Source organism: Fopius arisanus, unplaced genomic scaffold, assembly GCF_000806365.1.
Source record: "Fopius arisanus strain USDA-PBARC FA_bdor unplaced genomic scaffold, ASM80636v1 scaffold00014, whole genome shotgun sequence".
NCBI lineage: Eukaryota > Metazoa > Arthropoda > Insecta > Hymenoptera > Braconidae > Fopius > Fopius arisanus.
Window position 1 is genome coordinate 515093 of NW_011887753.1, and position 16368 is coordinate 531460.

Consider the following 16368-nt stretch of genomic DNA (forward strand, 5'->3'; position numbering starts at 1 on the left):
TCTTCCGTTTTCATCCCCCTCCTGCCCCCTCATTTTTCAAACGTCACACACACGAGTCCTGCAAGGTATCGTCACGTTTTTCTCGTGGAACAACGACAAACGACTCCACCCTTGTCCACTTCCACGCGTATCTCTTCAAAAAGATGAGTACCTACGAAGATTTCCTCTCCCCTCCAACCTCTTCGTGATTGAGAGTTTCCACCCTCACACAGATATCACCTTTTCATCTCAGCTCGGCATAACCCCGAGGCACATCATTCTCCTTCACTCGTCTTACGTAATCGGTGGCTGTCGATGACTTACTTTTTCCCCTTTTCTCCATTTGAAAAATCGCTTTGGGGGCGGTTAAATTCCGTCAGGCTGAACGATTATTTCATCCAATCAAGTCAGCGCCATTCAAAATCAGCATACCATTTTCTTCTGAAAATTCAAAATGCCTACGATCTTCGCCCTTCTGACCCTAAGTTTAATCAAACAAACAAGACATGAACCTGCCGAGTGCCAGGTGATTTTTAGCCGAAATTACCAAACTGAAAAATTGAATTTATCAATATCATCAAAGTGATATATCATACCGCGGGAAATTGCTGCCGATACAATATACATTTGAAATATATTTTTTGGAAGAGAGCAAGCCGGTGAGAGAGAGATTCTCCGGAGTGGGTGATGGCCGGATGGTGGGGAGAAGAAGAGACGGAAGAGGGAGCCATGAGGATGATGAAGCCTTCGGTGTAGAGGCAGGTAGATGCGGCAGTTGTTGGAGAGGGGGTATGAGTTTGTAGAGTGGATTGCGCGCAGCTCAGGCTGACAGGCAGGCTGGCAGGCACGCAGGCGGCCAGCGCACCGTACCGCACCGCGGCCTTGCAAAGCTCCATCCAAAGCTTCGGGAGCTTACACTCATTCCGTTAAAGCATCGTGTATTGGCGTTCGTTCACATCACGACAAAATCAAACCTCACCAACGCTAATCAACAAAAAAACGCCAATCAAATCATTAAGTGACTTTGTGAGGGGGGGAGGGGTTATATGAAACGGGAAACAGGCATGGAGCAAAGTGGGTGAAATAAATTGAGAATCTGGAGATCCAGTGGTTGAGGACCGGGTGAGGTGACGCCGGGTCTCTTCACCTTCTGTTTATCTCACAGCGTCGACGTTACGGTTGACATTTGCGCGATGAGGTGACAGCAAAAACAGCGGACATGTTACGGGGGCGTCACGATAACGTAAAACATATTTGAAACATCAAAATTAACACCGAAAGTGGCCAGTGCGCAAGAGGACGAAGCGGCGTACGGTATTTTCAAGTGGTGAGATGGATAGACCTACGGGGACGTTGGGAGTCGTCGTCACGACGAGTGGCGTGACACAGTGACACTAGTTTTGTTGTTGTTGTTGTTGTTTTTTTTTTCTCTACTCTCGTTTCTCGCAACGACGAGAAATTCGGGGGCTCTCGGACGGTGGGTAATCGCCGGGGGGTGGCGCACCCCTGCAGAAAGATCGCGTCGAGGGGGATTTAACCCCGATTTGTTTTTTGGGGCTAGTGCGGAGGTATCCGGAGAAAGTGGCCGTTTCGGGGTAGTTTAATACGTCGCCGCTCGACGTCGTACCATTCCTTCTCTATTCCTTCCCTCTCTCTGTATGCAACCCTCTTCCCCGCCCCGAAAAAGCCTCGATCCATAATCCGGTCGGGTGGTAGAAAGGCAAGGTGAAGTCGTTGGGGTCTCAAAAATTCTCTCTCTCTCCCCCTACCCTACTCCCCTTTTCCTCACCCGCTAACCCCTCGTCAACTCCCTCCAGCGAGAGGAATCATTGTCATTGGGCGCCTCTGGTGGTAGTTTGTATCCTCGTTTCTCGTTGTCGCCACAGTCGTCGTCGTGTTTTCGTCCGCGTTTTTTCTCATTTTTATTTTTATTTCTCAATTAAACGGATCATGACTTGGACGGTTCACTGTGTGTAATTGATTCCTGGTGATGGTGTTGATGGTGGCTGACAGTGGAATCGAGGGGTGCTGAAGGGTGACCAATGGATTTACCCATGATAATTATCATGAGAGATTATTCAATTTGATAAGTACGATGGAGAAAATAGTCAATTGTGGGTGTGGTAATTTAAACGAGTGGTTTGAACGTTGACAAACGGATATTTGGAAATTAGTAGGCACCTGGAAGAAGCAGCCATTTTGGTGGCTGTGGGCTCCTGGTGTCGGTGGGGCAAGGGCGGTCAGCCGATTGCAGTGGGTTGCGGGGGTGCGGCGCAAGGGGGCATGGGGCTCGGGAGGGGGAGTCGCCCCCTCTCGTAACCGCCGCGAAACGCCAAGATTTCCCGCATCGAGTTCATCGAGAAATGGGGGCTGACCCCTGTCCTCAGACCGAGGCAGGACCCATGCCCCCACCGGCATGGTGCGGACGAAGGCGACGGGAGGTAATTAATTGGTTGACAAGTTTCTCTATTTTTTTTTTATATGGTAGTGACCTAGATACATCCGGCGTTATTGCCGCGGGAACGTCAGGTGACCTTGAGCTTTTCGGGGACACGGGGATTCCCACGAATGCAAAAATTCAAGTTAAATTTAAACCGATTTTTGTTAAACCGAGGGAAAATATTTGCAGCTTGTAATGTACCTCAAAAATGGCGTATATTTTGTAGATTTATTTAATTATGCTGGAGCTCTGGATTAATTGAGATGTGTTCAGAGTTTAGGGATTTGTCTGTACTGCGGATCACGTGGTGTCGATTATTCATACCGCAGGATCGATTGCACTTGCATGTGTCAAATTTCGGTGAATTACTTCCCACCGACTCGTGGAGGCATGTTATTTCGGGGAGAATGAATTGCGATAACGGGAACCTGGGGTATGGGGGAATCGGAGAGTTTTGGTGGTAATTGATTGTTCGGGTGTCATTTTTTAGAGGCAATTCGATATTTCGGGAATTTTCCAGGAAATTTGATGTGCCGGGTGGATATAACGGAATTCCGTTATGTTGAGGGGTAAATTTCCCGGATAAATTCGCCAGCGGAAAATTTTTCTAAAGAATTTATTTCCAAATTCACGCACAAAAATTCGTATTGGATTCAGCGTAAAATCTGAAATTGATACGGCTGACCTCGAGTCCAAATTAATTTGTCAATTAACTCGTAATTTAACGTAACGCTAATAATCTGACCTTTTAGGGTATAAATTTCAATTACATAAATTCCTCCGAATAACGCAGTCGGCTTCCATTTCAGTTGCGTGACGCGCACGTAATATTTCCAATTTCGAATATCACATTTCCCCCTGATATTCACTGACCATGAAACGAAAATTATTTTCTATTTTTATTAAAAAATAAATCACCCCAATGTCTAGCCATTCCAATTGTTCCCCTCACCCTAAGAGAAAAATGCCAACTAATCACCGACATTAATAAGACTCGTGGTACAATAAACCACCTCCTGGAATCATTAATGATAAATTGAGATTGATCGTTACCACTGATCACGGCATTGTGATTCGTGTTTATGATGAAAACCGCCGGGGAAAATCAACCCATTGAATCTAATCGCCAGCGAATCAATATTTACTCGGCGATGAGAGTTCAACCCTAACTAACCCTTTCCCCTTGAATATGGAAATATTTTCTTAAAATAGAAACGAGAAAATATTTTTAGTATTTTTGGTTGCACTCAATCCATATTTTTACTATTCCACTCACATTTATCAACGAAAAACTTGCGCTTAAAATTCAGCGATGAAAAAAAAGAAAATAGAATTTTCTCCATTGAGCAATATTTCAAGGATTATCCTCTTGAAATTTCAAGAGTAATTTTCCATCACCGAGAGGCATTCAAAATTTATATCCAATTTACTCCCAGAGCGATATATCCCATTCGTACGAGTATTTAAACAGGCATTGCAAAAAAAAAAGGCGAGGGTACAGTGGAAAAATATAAATTGAAAAATCGACTAATGGCTCAATTATTGTTAACTCGTTGCATGCAGCCTGCACTCAACGCAATGCAGGTAATGAGTGAAAAATACGCCAATCTCCTGAACTAATTAAAGATACTCTCCCCTCAAAATAATGTGAGGAATGGATTGAACAAACTGATTTAATTCGACTGCACGTCGCATTCCCCTCTGGCCTCGTGTTCACCCCGGAATTCTCGACATTCGAGCGATACAAGATATTTCCAACACAATGAGATAATTACCCGCCATGAAGCGCTCAACTTAGAATACATATCATTTCATAACACGCTATTTTCATTAACCACACGTTACCTCACTCCGAGCTTTATCCGCATATTCTGTCGGGTCAAACTGTTCGAAAAGGGCAAAAGGATTTTTTCGTGGAGAAAGAAACAAAATATCATCCAACCCACTCCCAAATGGCAACACTATGTGGTCGCATTGCGGCAAAATACCCCAAGTGTATTTGCATTTCAATTTCCGAGGGCCAACAATTTGTCATCACAATTACTCCGAGGTAATTTCACAATTTTTATTAACAATACGAATTTTGATAACGAATTAAGGACATAGGAAGAATTCTCCTTGTGGATTGCCCCCCATTTTCATTCCTGCATTTTTCCCCTCTTTTTTTTTTCTTCACCCACGCTGAAACCTGTCGATAAAAATATCGCCAACGAATGCTTCCCGGCGGGTTGGAAATATTTTTAGGAATGTTGCCAATCGTAGGTGCATCGAGGATATCGTGGAGATGACGGGGTGAAAGGGTTTTCATGTCATGGAAATTAATTCTCTTGTTCAAAATGGTGAATGAAAAATTATGAATTCATTCAGAAAAAATGAGAAAATTTCTGGAGCGATCAGCAACCAATAGGATTTAATTGATAGTAAGACATAACAAGCGAACAATCAAATAACAATTGGATGAACGTAAAAGGGAAATAGCAGGCAGTAGGGCAGGGGTTTCTGTCCGAGGGCAGTAGGACACCGAGAGGGTGGCGGGTGTCCATGGCATGTAGCCAATGCCGTAGTGCCGCATTTCGCAGACACATCGAACTACTGTTTCCTTTTCCCTTGCAATTTGTATTATCCTGTCGGTATCTCATCGTATGGTAATTCAATAACACCAAGTGCATGCGTATGCCCTCTCCTGTCCCGACACTTCGTCTCTGGTTTGCCAAGAATGACCATATGACCTGCATTTTTTTTTTAACAACCCGAGAATCCGGGGGATAAAGTTCTTCCCCTCGAAACAGCAGTTGGGGGAGAAAATTTTGATTGGCTGCCATCTTATCCACTTCTCACGTTTGAGATACTCTCAAGGGGGCTTTTCGGTCTCCAGTGGTACCCTATATGATCAATTCGATGAGAAATAGAAAACTTGCGCTCTATACCCATTTCCCCAGTTTCTCATTGCCCTCATTTTTCTTCAATTTTTTTACTCACCTCCAATTAGCTCTAGCGGCCCCCTAAATTCATTATTACTCACTTGAAAAAAATTTATATTGAGAAATAAATTTCCATTATATCCAGTGACCGGTCTCAATTTTATTCCGTAATAATATCAGAAATAAATAAAATAGATGAAAGGCATCTAATCAATTAAATAAAATGAATTTTCGTATTTTCTAATTTTGTAAGACTCTGACTGGGAATTTCGGGAACGGAGAATTCTGGAAAATTCCAAAAAATTCTCGATATTCACGGACATTAATTTCCGCGAGTGCTCCATGGATAGCTGCAGTGCCTCCCATGCCCTAATTACCCAAAAACTCGGTTAATCCGGAGTGCCTTAATGACGACTATTATTTAACCAATATCTCAATTACCATAATTAGAGTATGTACAGGGTCAACATACGGTATAACAACCTCTGCATGAGATACACGGTGTTGGATGTAATGCAAGGACACGATGGTCATCCTCAACCCCATGATCCGTCAACCCGTGTTAAACATATTGATATTTCAACCTGCCAGCCAACGCACACCAAAATCGATACACGAGGACTAACACATGTCACTTACCCACCCTGACCCACCTGGAGAGAAAAAATATGCGCGTGGAAAAAACTTTATAGTAAAATTACCCCTGACGTTTAATCACTGCATAAAACACCGCAAATCCCTATTGAACGCGGAGAGTTCAATCACCCGAATCAGGTCACTGATAAAATCATTCCGGATTTATTTGGGAAAAAAAAAAATTAACAGTGACAGCCGAATTTCCCCGACGCTGAAGTAGAATAGTCCCGGCTGTCATCAGACGAATCCATCCTAAATCGTGTGAATCACAATCATCGTCCCTGATATGTCACTCACAATCCCTATAATTCTCATTATCGTCATCAAACTGGACACATCAGTCCCAAAAACCCACATGCACTACCCCTTCCCCAGAGAATATAATAAATCGATTGTCACTCGTCAATACCGGCATTATTGAACTCGAATTCATATTCTGCCAGTCCCCGAGAAATTTCTCCCAAAAACAACTCCACTGAAAATTTCCCAACAATTTTTTCCAAAAAATTATAAAAATAAACACACGACTATAAAAAATCTGAAAACGGTACATTTTTGTGAGTCGACATGGACGACAACTCAACTCGCGGAAAACCGCGTAAAATAATTCCCTAGAAAAAAAAAATCGATTTCCCGGAAAACATTTAGACCGGATGTAGCACATATAACGGTTTTCCGGCTGGTTAAAATGAGGCTAGATTCTCAAGAGGAAACACTCGGGGCGGCCATTAAATCGAACCCAAGTCTCGAAGCCCTCGCCCCTCACTCCCTTATTGAGTCCCTCATTGCTCCAGGCTGACATACCTATACACATTAAGAGTGAGGACAGAGCTAGAGGGGATGGAAATGCTAATGAACTGCCTCACCACTCGATACGTCGATGTGAGAGGCACTCGCATTAAACGCCCTCATTCAAGTCCCTCCCAAGTCCTCGCGATGCCTCAAGGGGAATTCGCTCTCTCCTTCACTCCTTTGTCGGATAAAAAAAAAAAGACGAAGGGCTCAATAGGTCTTACAGCCGCTCCCATCCAAAAATGAAGCCCTCCGTTAATTCTCCGGTCCTCTCAACGGTTGGAAGGTCATCAAGGGCTCGTGCAGCTCAACCACATGATGAGAGAGTGAATTAGTGATGACGCGAAGACACCGTGGGCGATATCTTGAAAGGAATCAAAATATATGCAGTCATCTCAAAGATATCAAGGACTCCATTTTGGAAAATTTATTTGAAAACCTCTCGAATCGATCGAATTTTTTTTTTTATTCACTCTAATGGAACGACGTACCTAATCGATTGAGTTTGATTAATTGAATGTAATTTTAATTTTTATACAAAAAATTGAAATTTATTTTGAAATAAAAAAATAAAAAATTTTAAAAATCATTTTCACAGGTGAAACGATTGTTTTTTTTAAGAGCGAGACCTTTTAATTTTTCTGTACTTTTAACTCATTTCCTCTGTTTTCTTCTTTCTTTTCCGTAAGATTGAGGGATTTATCCGAGGCACTGTAAAACAGACGTCGTTGACAGGATATTGCTTGGTCTGAGGATGATTACTCTTGTTTGAAATTTGATTTCACAGGATAAGGAGAGAGGGCGTCCTCGACAGCTGTTCGTTCCGTCTGTAACTAGGTTATGGAATATAATTTTGAGGTTAAGAGGCAGAGGGTGAGGTTTCCCATTGTCACGAGCCTCAATTTTCGGCTTCTTTTGAGTTGACAATTCCATTTAAACTCAGCGATAATTGAAATGCTGGCTTGTCCTGAAATCAGAGGATTGGGGATTATTTATTGCAATGTTTTTAATGATTTAACGGAGAGATAATGGATTCGGCGGTGTTTAAGTCATTGAAATGTTGGCAGCCGTCATGGGAAACTGGTAATTTTATTGGTTTGATGAATGGCCACAACTACTCGGTCACGTACGAAAACCCCGAGACACTGTCCTACTGCATATTTATTAAAATAGTACATCGTGTACAGTGGTACGCACTTGAATTTGTCACTTCTATATTTTTAGATATATTATGCTCCTCACTTCCACCCTCACAGGGTTATTACCTCTTCATTTTCAACTGGTGTGGGACAAATCGCTGTTCTGCCAAACTGTTGAACCACGAGTTGTTTAAAATTCACATGAATCAGAGATCTTATTTTGACTACTCGAACTCATCCCGAGCCAAAGTAATGGAAAATTAATCGCAGAGATGTTCCCTTCAATTGAAGAAAAACAAATAATCAGGGAATCGTGAATAAAAAAAATTTCTCATTTTGAGAAGCCGGGGAAAATCTCCGGAAAATCGGTAAAAAATTCTAGGTAAAAAGGGGTGGAGCCATTGGCAATTTGTTGAATCGGAAATGGAGGAAAATTTCCGTTGGTTTGTTCTTGTGTACGGCGGGCATTTTCTCGCCTTCGATTCACCTCAATTGCCGGATTGAGCGCACAAACGTGTGTACAACGAGAGTTAATTAATCCTGGGAATTAATCTCCCTTAAAAATCCCCATCAGAGAATTTCTAAACAACAAAACAATAGCAATTCACATTTTATCTTGGCATTCTATTTCAGGTGAATTAAAAATTGAGTGGTGAACTTTAAAAATGTCGAAAAAAGCACCTGACATTTATCCCGAATTCATCGATTATCGCATCACGTGGGGGTGAATCCTTTAAATATCCTTTCATTAACTATCGAGCGATCTTCCTCCGAACAAGTTGATTGATTGTTAACAATGACTTCTTGGGAAGAGAAAAATTTCCATTTGATTTTCATTTTTCTGGGCTTTGATGGATTTTGTGGTGCATTGATGCAGTCCTTCTGGGATGCATTGAGCTGCATCAAAACAGAATGGATAAGTCTTGTCCTTCGAGGGATTGGGGAGGCTGTACCGAGGTGTATTTGCACTAGTTTCAGTTCACAATTCTAACCACCATCCACTGGCTTATCGATCGTTAGGAACCAGTGCCACATCGCCTTGTTGGTTTCGTCAACCAGTCACCCTCTCTCACACCCTTAACAGAATCAGGCCAAACGACCCAAATTTTACCGACTACCACGAAACAGCTCCAATTCACCCCGAATTTTCTCTCTTTCCATTTTTTACACACCATTTTTCCATTAAATTGTTCAATTGCTTGACGTTTCGGTGAATTTTCACTGAGCTAATGGTCCAATTATTTCCAAACAATCGTGCAAATTAAAAAAAAAATTCTCCATCAACATAATTTTCCGAGGGATTCAAGAATAAATCGTCGATGATACTGAGAATGAATAAAAAGCTGTGGTACTTGAATGGCGTGAGTCGAGGATCCTCCGATTTTTACGGGAATATCTGCGACTGGGTATCGTCGTCTCGACATATCGACAGCAGAACGACAGCTTCAATTTCCCCTCAGATTTTTCCTCGAGTTTTCTCAACTGACTAGAACACGACACAGACTCGAGTTCCCTTAAAAAATATTGATAAAAATTCCTAAACCCGAAATTCAATTCGAGAGTTTAATGTTTCAGTTGCTGTTTCGTCGAGGAATAAATTAGTTTCGACTGTATTTTTTTTTACTCGAGGGAAAACCGAGTGATAAATTAACCTGGGGGGGAAAAGGGCGACCTTCCAGGAGGAAAGTTTTGATGGCCGAGGCATTGACGCACTTTGAGTCACGTTGTAATACAGGTTTCCCATTAAACCACGAGTTGGTGTTATTTTTGCTTTTCATCGCGGATATTTATAGACGCCGCCAAATGGCAATACCCCGCATGTCAGGTGCGTTATAAAAACAGAAGGAACGGGTGCTCCGTTCAATTCCCTCATTGGCCCAATAGGAAATTGATATGTCGGAAACTACATAATTTTTTAAAAAAATATTTCCATATTGGAATTACCGAATTATGAATAATAAAATGTTCGCAATTTGTTTCTGAAAAAAATTGAAAAATTGGATGAATAATTTTTCGTGGTGGTCACCTAAATTTACTTGGGGAATTGACAATGCAGATGGGAAAGACGATAAGTTGATCGTGAAGAGCTGAAGACCCTAGTCGTCCATTAGGGTTGGTAGGTTGCATTTGAAAAGCTGTTACCACGAGGCCCTTTACCGGAAGTGGGTCACCGTGACTGCATCGTGTAAAAGTTTAACGCGTCTGGGGGCCGAATGTCGTAGTTGAACGTCATCCATTGAATGAGCTACAGCACCACGTCATGCTATCTTTTAAAGTGACAGGCCACAAATATCCACCAAAAAATTCTCTGTAATGACACCGGGGGTGGAATAAAAATATCCCCTTTTATGTGGTCGAACGCTATTCACCGGGAAAATGTGAAGCGCCCTGTCGGAATAATTCAAGAAATCTTTTCCCGTACGGATATCTCAATATATTTATCTCAACAAAAATTATTTCCCGATTAAAATTGAGAGAGGCTAATTGGATTGACGTATGAAGTAGCGCACGCACTTATTACGGGGATTATTGGTGATTTTGTATTTTTTAATTGCAGATCGCTGCCGAAACTCACTGGCCCAGACGAGGAAGGGCCAAACCCTCACACCCAATACACAGGCGTCTCACAGTTCGAGCCAATACCACACGATCATGACTTCTGTGAAAGGGTCGTCATCAACGTAAGGATTTTAATAAATCTTCATGGAAATAATATATGAGAATTATGGATCAATGGGCGAGTGGTCAGACTGGCGTACATACGATCAGGAGTTCGTTCCCCGCCTGTACCAATTCCTTGGATTTTTAATTTCTCTGTTCAAAAATATGTTCAGCCGAGTATTGGACCCGCAAGAATCCACCCTCACATCCCCCAGCCATTTGCCCTTGTAAAATATTTTTTCTCCCCATTCTCACTGGTTAACTTCCGAGGCTGATGCATTTTGGCACAGTAGCCAATTGGGCATCGCGTGACGGATTTCTGGTAGAAAGGAACTTCATACAACCCACCCCACCGCGAGGGTCCAAAAAGTATTATTGGAAAGAGTGGCCCGTATATCCGATAAAAGAGAAACAAGAATGTGAGAGACTGCAGAACGAAAAAAACGTAAAACCCGTCAAAAATGATAAGTCCAAAGGAAAAAAAAATAATAAAATTCACTGGCTCTGAAACAACAATCCCCAGAATTCATGCATAAATAACAGAACCTGGTGGGATCGTCGCTCTTCTCAATCTGGGTCGTGATTTCCATGCTCCTATTCTAAAGCTAATCGTGAAAGCTCACGCAAAATCTATTCTGCCTTTACCACCAAGAGTTGTGTGTACGAAATTGTCCCTAATTGTCCTCGTGATATATCTCACCCCAGTGTATTCAGATTCGCGAGCCTAATTTAACGATCAGAAATCTTGGCTTTCTCAACCGCACCACCGGATCATTAACGTTCGCTGCACCAGGAATAATTTTCTTTTTCGGAAATGTGGGAGGAAAAAATTCAGGCAGCTTCTCGTAAAAAAGGGAAAGTGTGGTTTGACATTCTAAACAAGCTGGTGAGAAAGTCAGAAAGAAGTGAAGTGACCTAGCCACATAATTTGGCAGTTGTCCAAGTTCATCTTGGAATATCTGGAGGAATATAGTATCAAGGTCGTATATTGTGTGCAAAGAGGGATTATCCGTTCTCAACCGGTGACACGACCGCATTGCGCCAATTATTGTAGACACTTTGTCTTTCGAAACCTGATAAAAACCGTTCAATCCATCTATCTGTCCCGCATAATGTCCGATAGAATCGTCAAAGTTATTCTTATACAAAAGCGTTTTGCGATAATACGATGACACCTAGTTTTTCCATAATAGCATTATTGCACAACTTTGGTGCAATACTATTCAGAAATAATTGAAATTTTAAATTAAAAAACCCTTTATTTTTTTTAGCGAGTGAAGTGCTATTTTCGGAGAACACGCCAGCAATAAAATAACGATCCAATTAATTATCTTGCGGTGTGAATATTATTAATAAAAATTTCAGGTGAGCGGGTTACGGTTTGAGACACAACTGCGTACGCTGAACCAGTTTCCGGACACGCTGCTTGGCGATCCGGCAAGACGGATACGTTACTTTGATCCGTTACGCAACGAATACTTCTTCGATAGGAATCGGCCCTCATTCGATGCAATTCTGTATTACTATCAGAGTGGTGGACGTCTACGACGACCAGTTAACGTTCCCCTCGATGTGTTCTCCGAAGAGATCAAGTTTTACGAGCTGGGCGAATTGGCAACCAACAAATTCAGGTAAATCATTGAAAATCCAGTGAACAAGCAAACTCCAGCTGAAGTTGAATAAAATATCAAAATGTGAACATCAAGATGAAGAATACTTTGTTTTCCACTGAGTTTCGCCTGGAATTTGCTAAAAGTTACGACTCAGTGACGCGAAAGTAGGATAATGTTGAGGAGTGAGTGTGATCATGAGGATTAATGGTTATTTGATGTTTGTCTGGGTATTGCAGGGAGGACGAGGGATTTATCAAGGAGGAGGAGAAGCCACTGCCGTCGCACGAGCTTCAGAGAAAAGTTTGGCTACTATTCGAATATCCGGAGAGTTCACAGGGGGCTAGAGTCGTTGCTATTATCTCCGTATTCGTGATCCTATTATCAATCGTAATATTCTGTCTTGAGACACTACCCGAGTTTAAGCATTACAAAGTGTTCAACACTACGACTAATGGCACAAAAATTGAAGAGGACGAAGTGCCGGATATCACGGATCCGTTCTTCCTAATAGAGACTATTTGTATCATCTGGTTCACGTTTGAGTTATCGGTGCGCTTCCTCGCCTGCCCAAATAAACTTAATTTCTTCCGTGACCTTATGAATGTCATCGACATCATCGCGATCATTCCTTACTTCATCACACTGGGCACGGTTATTGCCGGAAAGGAGCATGAGATGAATTTGCCAAAGGCACCAGTCAGTCCACAGGACAAGAGCACCAATCAGGCAATGTCCCTTGCGATACTTAGGGTCATAAGGCTTGTGAGGGTATTTCGAATATTTAAGTTGTCCAGGCACAGTAAAGGCCTTCAGATACTTGGGCGAACGTTGAAGGCCTCCATGCGTGAGCTCGGGCTTCTCATCTTTTTCCTCTTCATCGGTAAGTTCATCCAGTCAACTGACTACTCTAACATTCTTGCACTCATCACCAGACAAATCATAATCTAGAGGATCCATGCACCCTCTACACCCTGATTATTCGTCAAAATAAAAGATTTCGTGATTCAAGCTGAAGTACCATTTGACCATGTGATTTTAATTCCTCCGCAAATCAATAGGAATCAGTGATTAATTGGCGGTTTTGATGGAGACAGGATTAGTGTAATTCTGGTTGAATCAAGAATTCATGTGTTCTGTATATTGGTGGAAAATGAGATATGAATAACCTTGTTTTTAGCAATTGATGATCAGAAGTTGCGGTTGGGTGAATAACTGCCAACAGATGATTGGAAAATTAATGAAATTTAGTAGCTGGTGGTAGTTAAAAGCTCGTGTTTCAGGGGTGATCCTATTCAGCTCGGTGGTGTACTTCGCGGAGGCTGGGACAACGGACAGCTTCTTCAAATCAATACCGGATGCATTTTGGTGGGCGGTCGTCACAATGACAACCGTTGGCTACGGCGACATGAGGTACATCATTGTTAATATTACATCTGAAACGCGTTTTTTTTTCGTTGTATTGCAGGTGTGGTGCTATTCTCCTCGGCAGTATACTTCGCGGAGGCCGGCTCCGAGAATTCGTTCTTCAAGTCCATTCCGGACGCGTTCTGGTGGGCCGTTGTCACGATGACTACCGTGGGCTATGGTGACATGACGTATGATGTACTCACTTTCATTAACATTTTAGTTTATTGCCACAGTATGCTCCTTTTTTGTTTTATATTTTATTTTTGAAACTTAAGTTTTTTCATTTGTATTGATTTTTGTCGTTTAAAGTTTCATTTGGAGTTTCAAAGAGTTGATTTACTTTGGAAGTTTCACTGAGTGGTTTGTTGATCAAGTAACTGATTGCCATTTATCCGCATTTACCCCCGAACGTTTATTTATTCATTTGATTTCATTTATTTCGTTGATTCTGGTTATTTTAGTTCGTTGGGTTAATTCTGTTTATACTTATTGTTTGAGTTTATTTTATTTTCAATTCTTGTGAGATGGAAAGTGATTCACGACTGTTTTTACGACTTTTGGTTACATTTCTGATACACGGTGCCATATACTAGAGAGTGATTACTGAATATTTGAGTCTTGTTTATTTTCTCAGCGAAGAGCATTAGTACATTTTTTTGCTTAGATAGAGGATTTATTTGAAGCATTTTATACACAATTTGTCAGTTGAAGGCATTTGATACGCACCGGAATGCACTGTACGTTAGCACAAATTTTAACGTGAATTAGTATTTAATAATTGTACTCAATTCTGAGGGAAATTCAAGTCGGGGGAAAATTCTTTGTTACATTTCCATGGATTAAATTTCATTGTAATACGTAGAAAATTCGGTTATTTTGGTTGTTTATCAAATGTGCCTCGTGAGACTCGGCACAATTTAGTGCCTGCAAGTGGACAATATATGCGCCATTGATCCAGACTCTCCGGATTTTATTATTTACGTTACTTTACGTTTCGTTTCCGTGAATCAGAAGTAATTTCATTGTTAATTTTTTTTTTCTCAATTCTTTACTTTCATTTAAGTTTGTAACCCGTGATTTTAAAGTTTAATGGAGTACGTCCGACGTCATTGTTACGAGCACTAAATTTGAATGAGCCCAAACTTAATGAACATATTGTAATAACGATGAAAAAAAATGTGGGGTGGGATTATCGTTGAAAAAAATTTGAAGGCAACCGTGTACTTCTTAATTGGATTGTTAACAATTTTATCCGGATTAAGGGAGAGTCACGATCGTCCACTCGAGCTCTCTCGCATCCCAACAAAGAATTTTTTCCGAAGTGTCAAGGTTTTTTCACACCATTTGCCAACCCCCAAATTCTAATGCATGCCACCTCAAGCCCAACTTGCAATGCGCGAACAATGTCGAGGGAATGAGAGGCATGATGCTGAATTATGATTCGCTCTTTCGTATTACTGGCTCTGAGCTGATCTCCGCGATCTTCAGACATTTCAAAAACAACCACCGAGATAATAAGAAAAAAAAAATTAATCACCCGTAATTTCAGCCACGTCCCCATTGAAAATTCATCCCCTAAATTTTTATCTCCTTCATCACGATTCAAATGAATTGCCCCCAGTAGTTGAATTTTTTTTAAATTATTTTCTTCAATTATTTCCCTGTGTAATTACGATGAGAAGAATCAGAGGATAATGCATTTGTTTTAATTATCAATTGTACGATTAGTCGTGAGCTAGTGAAATTGAAAAATAAAAGAGCGAAAGCTTTGAAAATGATTGTTACCTCGCAAGTAGAACCGTTTGATGATCGGCCGAATCGTGAATTATGTTCATTGTGAAGAGAATAATTGAGTAGATGAGCCTCTCGCAAGTAAAGCCACACTCGACACGGCACACCAAATAGACACCACACCTCGCACATAGCTCGTTGTTATAAAAAAAATTGTTGCATTTTAAATGAAGTAAGAGAGACCGGATCTTGCCATGTCTATTCTAATCGGTGACATTTTTTTTTCTCCCTTTTCCTTTTTTCTTGAATCGGTTAAAGGCCCGTCGGTGTCTGGGGGAAGATCGTCGGTTCACTCTGTGCAATTGCTGGTGTCCTGACGATTGCCCTGCCAGTTCCAGTTATCGTCTCAAATTTCAATTACTTCTATCACCGTGAGACTGACCAGGAAGAGATGCAGTCGCAGAACTTCAATCATGTGACCAGCTGTCCGTATCTCCCTGGCACAATAGGTAATTATCAATAATTATCCATCCAGATAAATTCTTGGAATTGAGATAAGTGTAAAAATATTCGGCCCACCGTTGAATTACGCACAACTGAAGAATGTAATAATGTTATAGCATTAATGAATTTTCCACGTGTTGAAGTAATTCGAGGGTAAAAGAAGTGTCACATGGTCAAGGTCCAATGAGCCGTTGAAAATCCCCTTAGGAAGCCTCAAGACGTTTGATTTGTCACCCGCAAATCCCACAAATTGTTCCCACCGTGTTTACCCTACCCTCTTTCCTCAAGGCAATTGACCAGTAAGACACTGAACAATGTTGAAATACGTTAATGGCTCTGTCGACTTATTGGATAATATCATGGAAGCAGAATTGTTTCGCATAGGTCAACACAAAAAGAGCTCGATGTCGGAGTCGTCGTCAATAATTGAGCTTGAGGATGGTATTTTGTTAACCCAGCAGGATGTTGCTAAAAAGCCAAACTGCAATAATCCCCGTTACAATAACAACATTGCAAGCATTGAGACTGACGTCTGACTACTAGGT

The 16368-nt window shown here is 41.4% G+C and overlaps 1 protein-coding gene across 3 annotated transcripts in view; it reads left to right on the plus strand.

The window, feature by feature from the left end:
• Positions 1-16368, plus strand: part of shaker (Potassium voltage-gated channel protein Shaker) — a 91586-nt gene that overhangs the window by 64985 nt on the left and 10233 nt on the right. For 2 of the 3 annotated variants that reach the window (XM_011299281.1, XM_011299283.1), the window contains exons 2-7: positions 10465-10588; positions 11934-12199; positions 12418-13061; positions 13647-13776; positions 15638-15828; positions 16193-16366. In XM_011299281.1, coding sequence (XP_011297583.1) covers positions 10465-10588; positions 11934-12199; positions 12418-13061; positions 13647-13776; positions 15638-15828; positions 16193-16359 — 1522 coding nt within the window. In that variant the 3' untranslated portion in view covers positions 16360-16366. The remainder of the gene's footprint in view (positions 1-10464; positions 10589-11933; positions 12200-12417; positions 13062-13646; positions 13777-15637; positions 15829-16192; positions 16367-16368) is intronic. The other variant, XM_011299282.1, reaches the window with a different exon arrangement.